The sequence below is a fragment of the Corylus avellana genome, chromosome ca9 (genome assembly GCF_901000735.1).
Source record: "Corylus avellana chromosome ca9, CavTom2PMs-1.0".
NCBI lineage: Eukaryota > Viridiplantae > Streptophyta > Magnoliopsida > Fagales > Betulaceae > Corylus > Corylus avellana.
This window is the reverse complement of record NC_081549.1, coordinates 16,432,096-16,446,932: the sequence shown is the minus strand read 5'-3', so window position 1 is coordinate 16,446,932 and position 14,837 is coordinate 16,432,096. Positions and strand designations below refer to the sequence as shown.

Here is a 14,837-nt window from a genome sequence, read left to right as displayed (position 1 = left end):
AAAATTTCTAAGCTCGAGCTCGGTACCCACCCTAGTGAGCCAAGCTTGGACACGAAACGAGGCTCGTGTCAAGCTCAGGCTCGACAAAAAATTCAATGAGCCAAGCTTGGACAAGAACTACCTGCTCAAGCTTGGCTCGTTTACGTCCTCAAGGGGTAGCTCAATCGGCTGTGAACCACGCCTCATGAAGCGGAGGTCACTAGTTCGACTCCCCCTCCCCTTTCTCTTGTGTGGACAAGCAATAAAAAATAAAAAATAAAAGCTTGGCTCGTTTATACCCCAAATAGTGCAATAAAAAGCCCATATTTTGTCCATAAACATCGATGTGGCAAAGATGCCACATCATCTTTTTTTGTTTTTTTCCTACCTCCACAGCACATGTATGGCTTAGAGCACTTATAATGGCTTAGTCATTTCTTACTTTTATTTAAAATAGATAAGCAAAGTACTAAAAAACCTTTTACATTGGAGTATGCATTTCAAATGAAAATACATTTTTTTTTTACATTTGTAAACAATTCACAGCTACATGTAGCGGGCACTATTCACACATCCATCTCATTAATATACTATTTTTTTCTCCACATCTCTCTTTTCTCAAAATTTTCTCCTACTATTTCTCTTCCACATCTCTCTTTTTCAAAAAATTTCTTATACACTTTGTCCACATCTATTTTTTTTTTTTTTTCCAAAAGTTGAAAGATATGATCTTTAGGAAAAATATAATCCTTAAAAAAAAAAAAAAAAAAAAAAAGATAATAGAATGTATGGCATCTTTTAAAACTCATTAGCTAAACTAGATAAAGCAAGTTTTGATTAGCCAATTTTATATAAAAATATACATAAACCACGGAATGTTCTTAGCTAAAATTTCAAAATGAAAAGCTGATTTCACTCTCTGCTCTGTCACATTCCCAGTACATTTTGCATAAAACAACTTTCATCTTTCTACGGTTCTACCTTTCCCTTCTTTTATCCCCATTTCAGAATATCTTCCCCAGCAGTAGGAGAATCATCGATTAAAAACTTCTTCATAACCTCCCTCCTAATCCTTTTACCAAAACCACAAGCAAAAAACAAGTGATTCCTCCCCTCAATGCAACTCCTACAATACAAGCACATTACTACTCCATTAAATCCCCACTACATCAGTCTTTCACCCGTTGTTAAACCATCCATCATAGCCAAGACCAAAAAAAAACATTACAACCAGAGCCAAAAGCCATTGATATGGGCATACATATTCAATAGTGCAGCATGCCCACTATAAAACTACAAAATAAATTTGAGCCTGAAATCCAAAAGCACAATCAAAGCCCAATAACTATTTAGACAGGGGAATCATAACAAAAACAAAAAAACAAAAAACCAAAAAAACCAAAAAAAAAAATATCACAGTCGCTCCATGAACCATTGGGAAGCTGATTTTTAGCAATCCATTGAAGGCTAGATAGGAACTGAGGAAGACCACTTCCATGAATATCTCCAATCAGAGCAACCCAATGCCAACGACAAGCTTCCTCACCCACGCAATAGGCCCAATCCCCATAGAAATTAAAGAAGGCAACAAATGCAGGTATAAACGGCAACAATGCTGAAAACAACAATGCTGAAAACATCAATACCATGCATATACAATCTCAACAACAACAATTCTTAAACCCAACAAACTCAGCCCCAATTCCACTAAGCAGAGGAACCACAACTCAAAATCTCCAAAAATATCAAATTTATGTATCAAGCTAGTTTTTTTTTTTTTTTTTCATCAAAACAGAGATTCAAACCACCAAAAAACACATATCTAAAGAAAGGCGAAAGTGCCTGAGATGTAGAAGCCGAAAGATGAATGATGGAGAAGTAGAAGAGAGGCGAGATCTGAGATGTAGCAGTCGAGAGAGACGAGATTCTCTCAAAAAGATAGAGTGGCTGTGTGAGGGAAGAGCTACTTGAGGGAAGAAGAGCAAGAGTTGCATGAGGGAAGAGAAAAAGGAGATGTCGGGTTGAGCGTGAGAGTGAAGGGGAAAAATGTAAGGGATTTTTTTGGTGCGTAAACACCGTAAAATGTCGAAAATATTTTACATCTCAAAACAAACGAGCCTTAGACAGTCAATAATTTCATTTATTGTATTGAGGTTCATAAGGAAGACCAAAGGACATTAAAACCGATAATTTCTTTACCGGAATTGAGTGATTCCGGGGAGCAACTCCGGCGTTGTCTTGGCCCTCTTGGGTGACAAATCGAAACCCTTGGTGCCTAACTGGCTAGAGTAGGAGGGAGGGTTTATGATCGGAGATGGTTTCTTTTGACGAAAATAGCCCACGAATTCCTCATAATGTAATATGAGGAATTGTTTACGTAACAATTTGTGGGAAGTAAAAATTGTTAAGTTTTTACTTACTGCAAATTATGATTATAATATTTAAATTATAAGAAACACATTAGTTACTTAATTATTAATCGTTTAATTTTAATTTAATGGTAATGCTGAAACTCTAAGTCCTAAATTCCTCACAATCTAATAGTCATACATTCATATTTAAATTATATGATCATATTATCTCACAATCTATATCAATACTATCTTAGATCTAAGATCATGTGATATACGTTTTCTAAGAATAATGTAGATATTCTGAAATGGGGATAAAAGAATGGAAAGGTAGAACCGTAAAAAGATGAAAGTTGTTTTATGCAAAATGTACTAGGATTAGGGGTGTTAAGAGAGCAAGCCGCTCGCGAGCGAATTCGGGCTCGGCTCGTGCTCGACTCACGAATCCTAACTCGAATATTAAAAGAAGCAAGCTCGGCTCGATTCGGCTAAACTCGTGAGCAAGCTCGTATAAGGCTCATCTTGTTTATTAGGCTCGGCTCGTATATTTTTTAATAAGTAACAAATAATAATATATAGTAAACATTACTCAATAATAACAAATATATTTTTTAAGTAACTAATGTGTTTCTTATAATTTATATATTATAATCACAATTTGCAGTAAGTAAAAACTTAACAATTTTTACTTCCCGCAAATTGTTACATAAGCAATTCCTCATAACAATTCCTCATATTACATTATGAGGAATTTGGGACTTGGAGTTTGAGCATTACCATTAGATTAAACTTAAATGATTAAAAATGAAGTAACTAATGTGTTTCTTATAATTTATACATTATAATCACTATTTGTAGTAAGTAAAAACTTAACAATTTAAATTTAAATCATATATATGTCATGAATCGTGATCATTGGATCATAAAATATAAGTATATAAAAATTAATATTGACCCATATAATGATACAATTATATAAGTATATAAATGTTTACATATAAAATAGAATATATATTAATATTGACATTATATACTTGACTCGTGTTAAGCATTAACATTTTAACATATTAACTAAATAATACTATATATAATATGATAATAGTGATTAGTGTGTGTGACGTAAAGCGTTTTACGTTGTGATTTAAAAAATACTTAATCTAAAATAAGAAGAAAAAAAAAAACCCGCGATTGAAAAAAACACAATTTTTAAAATCGTAATTATTGAAATTGAAATAACAAACTGACCCTAAATAATACTACATAACACAATTTTTATTCCTAATTCATAAATTTTGAATTTTGAATTTTTTATTGAATTTAATCATAGCCGTCCAATTTAATTGAATTTAATCTTGGTGGTTGAATTTGATATGCGGTATATAAGTGTAAACCAATTTGAAAGAATTATATGGTGCTCCACATGACATAATAAGCTCATTAATGTAACGTTCTAACTTGAATAAGAAAGTCAAAATCCTAATAAACGGTCTAGATCATCTACTATGCTTGCATGGAACGGGTCTCACTATCAGACACACACAGAGGATTAATTCCATGTGAATAGATTCCAGGATTAATTCCGTAATGCTTGCGCTTTGTCGGTTGATTCTCGCCTTCCAAAATGTTTTGATGATCAGATTTGGCTTACATGCTGTTATTTTAATAATAGCATGTACACTATAGTTTAATCAACAGTCAATATTGAATTTCTCAAAATTTATCTTCATTTTCTCTCTCCTATTAAATCCTTCTAAAAGTAAGTTAACTTTAAGATTCAATCTTAACCGTTGATTAAACTACAGAATACATGCTGTTATTGTAATAACAGCATGTAAGCCGGTATTAATGGATGACAGCTATCAAGCATTTACTAAGAAGTATGCTTAATGAAGTAGAGGTCACTAGTTCGAATCTCCATCTCCCCTCTTGTACGGACATGTCAAAAAAAAAAAAAAGTATGTATATAGTGTAACAGAGACACCATAAGCTTGCCTTGTTTGATCTAATCTGACGAGTAATATTAAATGTTAAAAACGTATATATAGTCAATGGATCATATTGAACAAGCACACCAGATCTAAGTAAAGACAGCCACATGGGATAAGCTTTTTGGTAAAACGAATCAAACCGTTAATATTTAAAATTTAATTATTTTTCCAAATCCAAAAGTTGGAAATTTTTTTTGATAAGTTACAAGAGATAAACTGTATCTGCCTTGTCACCGACATCCTATAAAAGAGAAAGGATAGTCGGAGCTAAAGGCAGAGTTACGCGTAAGGAATATATACACGCAACGAAATTCTACTTCAATATTGCCTAACGATAGATTCCATGATCACCCACCATATTATCTGATCACAGAATTGCAATATTAGGCGAAAAACCAAAAAGAAAGAAAAAAAAAAAAAAAAAAACAGGGAAATAGGTAAAAGAGCAAGGGAGAAAAGCGACAACCATAAATGAAGCTTTTGAAACGGAAGACTTTGGGGGATTTCGAAGCGGAGAGGAAGCGAAGAAGGACGCCCGCCGCACTAGTAAAAAATTTAACCTGAATCTATCATCTGATCTCTCCATTCTCTCGACTCTTCTCTCAGTCTCCATCATCCTCCTCGCCTCCTATCTCTGTTGCCGCTCCCACTACTCCCCCAGTGCCCCCAACAGCAACCACCACCACCACCACCACCGCAACAACCACACACCTCGACGCCTGGCTGAAGCTGAACGGCTCGTGCCCGGTTTCCAGGAACTTGCCGCTGCCAACCCCGCTGTCCACGCCGCTCTCGGAGGTCGTTTCACTCTCGCAGTACGCTGTGGATCGGAGGCGGAGGAGGTGATAAGATTTGTGGGTTTTTCTTTTCTTTTTGGGTTTTTTTTTTCTCCGTTTCTTCTTGGGTGGTGGGTGGTTTGGGGTTTTGCCGTTTGATGTGTTTGTTTGGTTGCCCAGAAAAATGTGTAAATATTTTTGGATAGATAGGTATTGGGGTTTCTGTTTTTACTGAATTATGATTTGTGTTTGATGAAATTAGAGCAGAAAAAGTATCTAACAGATGGGTGTTGGTCTTTCACATAATATTGAATTCTAGGATTGAATCATTTTTGCCAAATGCATGTACATATACATCCCAAAATTAATCGAGCTTGAGCTTGAGCTCGAGCTCGACCAAAATAGACGAGCTCGAGCTCGAACAGGGTTCCAACCCTATCGAGCCGAGCTCGAGCAACATTTCTAGGCAACATATCTAGTCTCGTGTAGAGCTCGAGCCTGGCCTCAAAGTAAACTAGCCGAGCCCGGACAAGCCAAGCTCGCCCAAGCTCAGCTCGTTTACAGCCCTAGACTTTCAAATTCCAAAGTTGTGTTGTACTTGGTGTATCAATGCAGTTATTAACATTTCCTTGACTGATTACTATTGGTATCATTCAAGGTGTTTGTAGCATGCTATTGTTAACGACACAAGATGCATAATGAGCTTTCTTCATGGAACTAAATATATGTTGATATGTCATTATCGTCATTGCTGTTTCCAATGTTTTCAAGCATTTGAAATTTAAATGTAGTTACATAATTGTCCAAATACCTATCCATGCATTGAAAACGATGTTGGTAGATAGATATACCTCCAGATTATATATATTCCTATATATCAATGTTGCAATCGATATGCTATGAGAGGAGTTCAATAATAATCAATTTTATTATCAAATTTTGCAGTCATAAATACTTTTATACTTGAGTTACTAAGAAACTTAAGAGCACATTTGGTTGGCAAGATTAGGGTCAAAGATGGGATATACATATTGTAACGATCTAGGGAAAGCACTAGTCACATTTGTTCTATCACTCCAAAAAGACTGGTCAATTTGGAGCTATCCCAGTTTCACTTAGTAAGTAACAATGTGGGATTTAGCTTTGATGAGTGTCTTTATAAATCATTCACTCTGTGTGGATTACTCATCTTCTTAATGTGGAACTAGGGTGTTACACTCCCCACCTTAAACCCTTGACGTCCTGTCATCAGGGCCATGTCATGCAGTGCTATAGTACCACATGATGTTCCTAGGTGGATCTGATATCATTTGTAATGACCTAAGAAAAGTACTAGCTACATCTGCACTATCATCCCAAAATAACTAGTTAATTTGGAGCTTCCCTATGATCACTTATAAAGCATCGTTTCATCTAGTAAGTAAGAAATGTCATGTGGTGCTCTAGTACCTCATTGCGTTACTAAGTGGCTCTGATACCATTTGTAACCAACAACCCATAGAAAGTATTAGTTACATCTCTACTATCATTCCAAAAAGACTAGTCAATTTGCACATTTCTTAGAATCAGTTTTAAATCCCAGTTTCACCTAAGTAAGCAATGTGAGACTTAGCATTGATTAGTGTCTTTATAAACTATTCACTCTATATACACTACTCATCTTCCCAATATGGGGACCAGAGTGTTACGCATATCCATATGTGATGTTTGGCATGCCCATGTAGGTTCAGATAGCTAATCCATTGGGTTAGTACTTTCATGAATACTGGATATTCTTATATTGGTGGTTGTGGTAATATTTTTGACTTTAAGATATATCCAACTTATTTGCTGTCTTCATGACCACGGTCGCCCCACCGCCACGCTAACATTATCACCATAGAATGTCAATATTTACACCGTCCATCTGTCGCAAATGGATTTCTTCATTTGCTTTTGTGGTGCCTGATGTGAAAGCACCCATCATAATTTAATAGTTTGGCAACATGTGTAAAGTATATAGAAGATTTCTATCTTACCTTATATCAATCTTAGATGTCATGCAAATCAATTTTAATCACTACCATGCAACTGAATTACATTTCACTTGTTGCATGACCTGCTAGTACTTGTTCTTAGCTATTCAGCCAGAAAATTATGATCTGTTTTAGATCACTAATGACATCGTGACAAAAAGTTATGTGTTTCTTAGAGGTGATGCCTTGGTGAACAAAAAAAATTATATTTATTTGCTGAAGCTTGTCATTTTTATATCTAATATGTTGATCTGCTGACATTACAAATATTATTTTAAGCTAAAGTTATGGATTTTTTTTTTCACTCATTTTAAGGATTGTAAATAATTAAAGAAACTTCATTTTTTAATATGCTAATTTATAGAACGCTAAAGAAAAAGTTATAATCTTTATGAGCTAGTGTGCCTTAGGAGGAAAAATACTGCTTCCCTTGTTTTGATTCCAGTTTTCAGTTACATCTTATTATGTTCGTCTTGGTTAAACTGTGTTGCCCTTTGGAGGCAATTTTTTAGCACTACTTGATATATATATATATTTCTTTTATATGCCAGTTCTTTTGAATTTAGATTGACTCTAATGCAGCACTAGAGTTTCGGTTTGTTCGTCTGTGCATAATAATATAAGATAGTAGTAAAATACAAAACAAAAATAAAGGAATTCAGTTAATAAAGGAATAGAATAGACATTACGAACATGTTAGTTGTTATGCACCAATATTTGTGGTTTATCTTATTCTTACAGTTACTCATTGTATGACATGCAGATACATTGTAACACACACACACATGCACTCAAAATTATTGAAGTAAAATTTGATTTGCTGCGCTGAGTTGGTTACATCATGGGCATAAATTTGCTTGTGCAACGAATTGTTAGAAGGCCTTAAAGGCTCTTTTGTTTTCGGCCTTGTTTGGTAAAGGGGTTGGAGTTGGCTTAGACACTATTCATCACCATTTCCCAAAAAATTTAACATCAAAACATTTTCACTTTTTCACTTTTTATATCACATCATTCACTTTTTATTATTATTCAAATAAAAAAATCACTACAAAACAAAACTTTTTCACTTTTCCATACCACTTTTTCATTTTTTTATATAAAACATTCTTCCTTTTTTTTCACATTAATCTACATCAACTACAGTGTCTAGGCCAGCCCATTTACCAAACACCACCTTCAAGAGCCGGATGAATCTCACGTGTAGTTCATGTGCTTTATGTTACCCTAAATTAGCTGAGAGACTAACTGAAGGGAGAATTGATAAATCTATGAAATTAATTGCAACAATAGAAACCCAGGACTCAATTTAAAACCACTATAAAGTCTGGGGGGATATATGTAATAAGCCATTTTCTTTTTCTTTTTGTGCTGTCTGTAGTGTGCTTTCGGTTCTGTTGAAGCTTTTAAAGGATTTGTTCTGAGCTGGTTGATGGTGAAGAATGTCAAGAATCAGAGATAGGTCTGAGGATTTTAAGGATGCTGTGCGGCAGTCTGCTCTTTCTTTGGGATATAATGAGGTCCGTTACCCTTAAGATCCATTTTTACTATAATTATGCTTAAGATGTTTTCTTGCAGTGGAAACCTTTGGCATGATAAGAGTTCTTTGGGAAGGGGTTTGGTTATGATGTTGGTACAAAATACAAGTTGTGGCTTCTTTGCTTTCTCTGTAATTCTGTATAAATTTTTGCCATCTGTTGTTTGCTTTGATATTTTCATATATTTACTGGAAACCAGTCAAGATACACTTGTATCTGTTTATATTGTTAATTCATATTGTCTTGAGGTGCCATTAGGTGACTATGCTTGCGTGTAGCACATCATTTTGTTACCTTGATAAACTTCTTTTCCCCCTTTTTTTTTTTTTTCTAAATTAGGTGTTATTGCTTTTTGGCAGACAAAATTGGCAGCCATTTTGGCATCTTTCATAATTCATAAACCTCGGCAAAGGTCATCTTTCAGCAAAGCTGCACTGAAGACGGTATACTCACCATTGCCAGTGTGCTTTATTTTTCTGTTCCCCATAACGTCTGATTACAGGATTAGTTCACTAGACTTTATCAACCTTAATTGATCCACAAGGAAGGATTTTATTTTATTTTTTCCCTGAAAGAATGGAAGCATTTGAACATTTATGTACCCCTTTGTGGTTAACTCTTTTTCTTCTCATCTTTAAGCTCGAAAGCATCGAAGCTTTGGAACACTTTATGTTGAAACATCGAAAGGATTATGTGGATCTTCATCGCACTACTGAACAGGAGAGAGATAGCATTGAACATGAAGTAAGACGTCAAACTTATCCTCAGAAGCCTTTTTATGAGACATTGTAATATCGTCTTTAACAATTGGAAAGTTGCTCTATAATCTAAAATTGGTTGAATAATAGAATCAGATGTTTTTGTTTTTGTGCTAGATCTTAACATGTTTTCTCCTCCCTTTCCCTCCCCTTGTGTGGGCATGTCAAAAAAACATATTTTCTCCCCATATACTATCCAAGATTACATGTGTCAGGCATTTAATGTGGCTTTTTTTAAGTTTCTGTATATTTAAGAAACATTGTTGTTCCTTTTAGGTTGACCCTATTTTAATTTTTAGAGCAAGCGCTTAATTGCTTAGTTGTTACTTGCTTCCATTCTTCAGAACATAGTACTTTATACACTATATTTTGCATATCATTTTTGGTGGGTAAACATTCTTGTGTATTTCTTGTAAATGGAGCTGCGTAGTTATTAGGATATGCTTACTTTTTCCATAACTCAATTCTTTTCAGGTTAGTGCTTTCATTAAAGCGTGCCAGGAACAAATTGATATTTTAAAAAATAACATAAACAATGAAGAATCAAACTCAAAGGGCTGGCTTGGCACAAGGGCAGATAATTCTAATGCTGATACTGTAGCGCACAAACATGGCGTGGTATGATTCTTTTCTATATTTTACTAAAAACTATCTATTTTATATTGGATTTATTGTTGTTTCTAATATCCCCACCCCACCCTGCCAAAAGGAAAAAAAGAAGTGGCCAATTGACCAACTTTGAAATGCTGGCCTTGGACCGATATTCCTTTTTAAAAGTCTGGTCACACCTGGTCTGGAAGTGACCAATTCGTAGCCTCGTTGTGAGATCTAATTCATATTTTTATGGGGATACTACTCTTAATTCCCTTAATTTACCACTTAATTTGCAATGTCCCCCAATCTTTCAATTTGGTTAATGTGCCCTACCAATCTACTATTGGGGTTGTAATGTATGTCTTCATTTTGCCCCTGAAAAGACAAAAATGCCCATTAAAAAAAAAAAACAAAAAAAGGCAAAAAAAAAAAAACATTAAAGAATTCAGAGAAAAAAAAAAAAAAAAGAAGCTAACCCAGGGCCTGTGGGTCACGTTAGTTTTTTTGTTTAAAAAATTTGCCTTTTTCAGATTTTTAGCTGTATTTGTCTTTTTGGGGTCTTTTTTTCTTTTTAGAGGGCAAAAGGGGGACATTGCAACTCAATGGTAGATTGATCGGATACATCAACCAAATTAAAAGATTAGGGGAGACATTGCAACAAAGGTGGTAGATTGATGGTGATGAATGTAGTTTCCCTTATTTCCATTGATACCCTTGTCATCTCAATTGGGTTATCTGCTCTGCTATGTAAACCCTACTTTAACTGCCCTAGATGTGGTGGTCCTAGGACCTCTTGTATTTTCATTATTTCCTAGGTAAAACTTTGCCCCATTTGAATTTGTTGCGCGGCTGATCTTTTTCATTAATCTCAGAAATTCCGATTGGATTCTTTTTTGCATGATATGACTGTTAGATTGGTTTTCTTTCTACTTTCTTGAACTGCAGGTTTTAATATTAAGTGAGAGACTTCATTCAGTCACAACACAATTTGATCAGCTAAGAGCCATACGCTTCCAAGATGCCATTAATAGAGCAATGCCTAGAAGAAAACTTAACCGTAATGCCAATGCAAATTTTGAAGATACCTCTAAATCACCTACATCACAGCTGAGGGAGCTTGATGAGTTTCAACATGATCCTGTAAGAGTACAGCAGCAGCTCTTGGATGATGAAACACGTGCCCTTCAGGTATCGAGATTACTGGCTCTCTGACGATATTTTGTCTAAATCCTTTTATACAGGTTTCCTCTCCTGTTCAGTTTCCTGTTTTGAGGTCCTCAAAAAGTTAAAGTTGCTTGCTGCTGCTCATTATGCAGGTAGAGTTGACTAGTCTTCTAGATGCCGTTCAAGAAACTGAAACAAAGATGGTGGAAATGTCGGCATTGAATCACCTTATGTCCACGCATGTTCTGCAACAAGCTCAACAAATAGAATTTCTGTATGAGCAGGTGAGATATGAAATCTGTTTGTCCATATTTCTAGTTTTATATATATATATATATATATATATTGCGCAACAAATTCACGAACCATACCAACATCACTCATTTGGCTCTGTACAACTAATATCTGTGTGATATTGCTCAAAATGGGTGGGTCTCTTCGGTTAGCTTTTGTTATGTATGGCAGCTTCAATCTACTTTGTCATATAGAATTTGTTGGGAAACTTGAGGAAACATACGCACTTTGGGTTCAAAATGCCAGACTGCATGACTCTATGGATGAACCGATCTGTTTGCTCTGTTAGCTGTTAATGATAGGGCAGAAGTCATTAACACATCCACACACACACACGCAAACTAAAGGAAGAAAAAAGAAAGAGAAAAGGGGAAGAAAAACTCTCTTGCCAATCTTCTTTTTCGATGATTGGAAATGGCTGGCCCATTGTACCTATTACCTGATTTGAAGATTTTGGAAACTAATGAATGCATTACTTTTAGAGAACATACAGAACTTGTACATGAAAAACCATTAAACTGGGATTCCACCGTCGGTCTACTTTGTTGAAAGAAAAGCGAAGGGAGGTTTAGGATCTGATATGACCAGTAAGCAAGTGCTCTTAGGTTTAGCTTTTATCTGGGGAAGAAAGAGGGATTCAAGACATGACCTGTACATGAAGGAACGAGCATTTCCTTTACTGTTATTTTTAGTAACAGCTAAATCTTGTGACCACTGCTTCTTCCCTATCACCTTACTGACCATTGGAATAATAGTCGACGCTGGGGGTTTGATCTAACTAACGCTTTTTCCGTTTTGTTTCCTTTTTTTTGTCGTCGTCTTTTGCAGGCTGTTGAAGCTACAAAAAATGTAGAGCTTGGTAACAAAGAGTTAACCCAAGCTATCCAGCGGAATAGCAGCAGCAGGACCTTTCTTATGCTTTTTCTTTTTGTACTTACCTTCTCTATCATCTTTCTTGATTGGTATAGTTAAATCATATCATTTTAATACAATGATTTATCTTCATGCATAAGAAATTAAGGATACTACTAGATTACCTTGTATAAAATGTTTAAAAATCATCACAAATTTTACTCGTGTAAGAGAAATACCTTCTACACTTTGTGTCTTTGATAGAGGACAGAAAAAAGAAAAAAGATTTAGTACCATTATACTCTCAGCATTGTTTTTAGATTCTTTATTTTGTTTAATATTAGGGACAATAATTCTGGAGCCATTAGATCTTATCTTTCATAGTTTTCTTCAAAATTCAATGACTATCCAATTTTCTTTCTTGTTAAGTTGTGAACTGGATGGAACTGCAAGAAAAGAAGAAACTGCAGTAAGCACACATCTCAGAATAATCTATCCAGGGAAAAAAAAAAAAAAAATCAATAAAGTACATTTGGAAGGATTCTTGATGATAGAAAAAATATAACCTTTACTGTCTAGCAAATTAACGAGTTCCCTCGTTTAGTCGATAATTGCGAATGCAGCATCATCAAGATTCTCATGGAAAAAATTTGGCACAATCGATTGATCTCTTGGCATTTGTCTTTTTCTAATTGAAAAAGGCACGACGCTCCTTAAGGTTTGGTTGAGCCATAGTATGATTCAGTTTCATTAGTATTAAGACCTAACGTGAGTGTACACTAATCGAGTCAAATTTATGCCTTGGTGTTTACCTATTCATGTGAAATTGTCTTGAAGCCACCGAACCACCACCCTCGACCACTTTGCACCCTTTGCATGTGAATCTTGATGATGCTACGTTTGCAAACAACGACTTTTCCATCAGCATAAGATGAAAGAAGGGGGGAGAATATATAGAAGGGCACAAGTGCATTTGAGCGATGGGTAGACAAAAAAAGTTAGAGAGAGCTACAATGAAGAAGGTCGTCCAAAGCCAACCAACAAATTTATAGACGTGAAGATTGGTGTTGGCCATTGGCCATTATTTTGAAACGTGAAATACGACAAATACTTCATCAACTTGTCCCAACACTGTTCAAACAAGTGGGCTTCACAATTTTCTCACTAAAATCATATACAACACAGATAATATATATATATAGTAATTACATTTTACTCCCATGAACTACAGCGCCTTGACACGTTTCTCCCATAAACTACCAACTATGACACTTGACCCTATCAAACAACCATCTTATGACAAAAAATCTCATTCCATTAGTCAAATAGGTTAAAATTGACAGTCAACGGTCATGTGCAAGTCATGTACCATTTTAAATTTTTTTCTTCCACTTTTGCCCTCGCTTCAGACCAATAAAATGACGCATTAACTTTATTTGTTTGAAGTGAGGGCAAAAATGGAAGAAAAAAATTTAAAATGGCACATGACTGTTGACCGTCAATTTTAACCCTTTTGACTGACGGAAGAGAATTTTTTATCATAAGATGATAGTTTGATGAGGTCAGGTGTCATAATTAGTAGTTCATGAAAAAAAAAGTGCCAAGATGCTATATATATATATATATATATATATATATATATATATAACATGATTGTAATTAATAATTATGCTGTCTTTTCATAAATTTTTAGATGGTTCAGATTGAAAGTTAAAAGAGACAAAATCAATCAAATTTTAAACTCTAGAAAAATCAAAAACTGGTGGAAAATGAGATCAATCTTTTGACTTTTTAATTGATGCTAATCCTTGTTAAATTAGCATAAACTGGTGGAAAATGAGATCAATCTTTTGACTTTTTAATTGATGCTAATCCTTGTTAAATTAGCATCAATTAACAAGTCAAAAAGAATTAGTCATGAGTAATATGCCCATTGATAATGATTGTACTGGATGTGGATGATGATTTGACCATTCGTTTTCAATCGGCACTTGATGTATCGGAGATGATTGGTTGATCGATGATTTATATAATTTTTCAATCGCTATATAAATTGATAGGCGGTGGCGGATTTTGGGGTTTCAAGTGCAATAATCATTTATGCCTTTGACCTTTAGGAACTAGGAGGCAAGGATATATAGGCCACTTGATCTTGTAATAATCACTTCTTACCACTTTTTGTGAGTTAGATTATACTAAACGTTGTTAAAAAAACCAAAAAAAAAAGTGATTATCCTAAACGGGACAAATGCGAGTATTACATATAATCATGATCCTTGGACTAATTTTTTTTTTCTTCTAAATATTAGTGACATAATTAAATTCATTATTTCTTATCCGTTTTGAATTGTAGTTTCAATAAGTGCGATTTAAAAATTGCATTTTTAAAATTACTACTTTTTAAAATCGTAAAGGCGTTTGGTAAAACATGTTAAAAAGTTTTTTTTTTTTTTTTTATCAAATATTTGTTATGGAAAATAGTGATTTTTGTTTAAATTCACACTTTTTAAAATAAGTATCCCCTAACCTAC

The 14,837-nt window shown here is 34.6% G+C and overlaps 1 protein-coding gene across 2 annotated transcripts; it reads left to right on the top strand.

Annotated features, from left to right (window-relative positions):
* The first annotated feature begins 4,584 nt into the window (after positions 1–4,584).
* On the top strand, positions 4,585–12,592 carry LOC132191654 (syntaxin-81). Of its 2 annotated transcripts, none has more exons than XM_059606742.1 (8): positions 4,585–5,160; positions 8,488–8,626; positions 9,004–9,087; positions 9,284–9,388; positions 9,877–10,020; positions 10,942–11,184; positions 11,313–11,444; positions 12,283–12,592. In XM_059606742.1, the coding sequence occupies exons 2-8, from the start codon at positions 8,549–8,551 to the stop codon at positions 12,424–12,426; spliced, it is 930 nt and encodes a 309-aa protein (XP_059462725.1). In that variant the 5' UTR covers positions 4,585–5,160; positions 8,488–8,548; the 3' UTR covers positions 12,427–12,592. The 2 variants fall into 2 exon arrangements, with proteins under 2 accessions (XP_059462725.1, XP_059462726.1); XM_059606743.1 differs by having other exon boundaries at positions 4,585–5,172.
* The last annotated feature ends 2,245 nt before the right edge of the window (positions 12,593–14,837 follow it).

Coding starts and splice junctions, on each gene's coding strand:
- LOC132191654 (XM_059606742.1), top strand. CDS start 8,549: ATGTCAAGAATCAGAGATAGGTCTGAGGATTTTAAGGATGCTGTGCGG. Junction 9,088..9,283: donor GCAAAGCTGCACTGAAGACG/GTATACTCACCA, acceptor CTCATCTTTAAG/CTCGAAAGCATCGAAGCTTT. Junction 9,389..9,876: donor GAGATAGCATTGAACATGAA/GTAAGACGTCAA, acceptor AATTCTTTTCAG/GTTAGTGCTTTCATTAAAGC.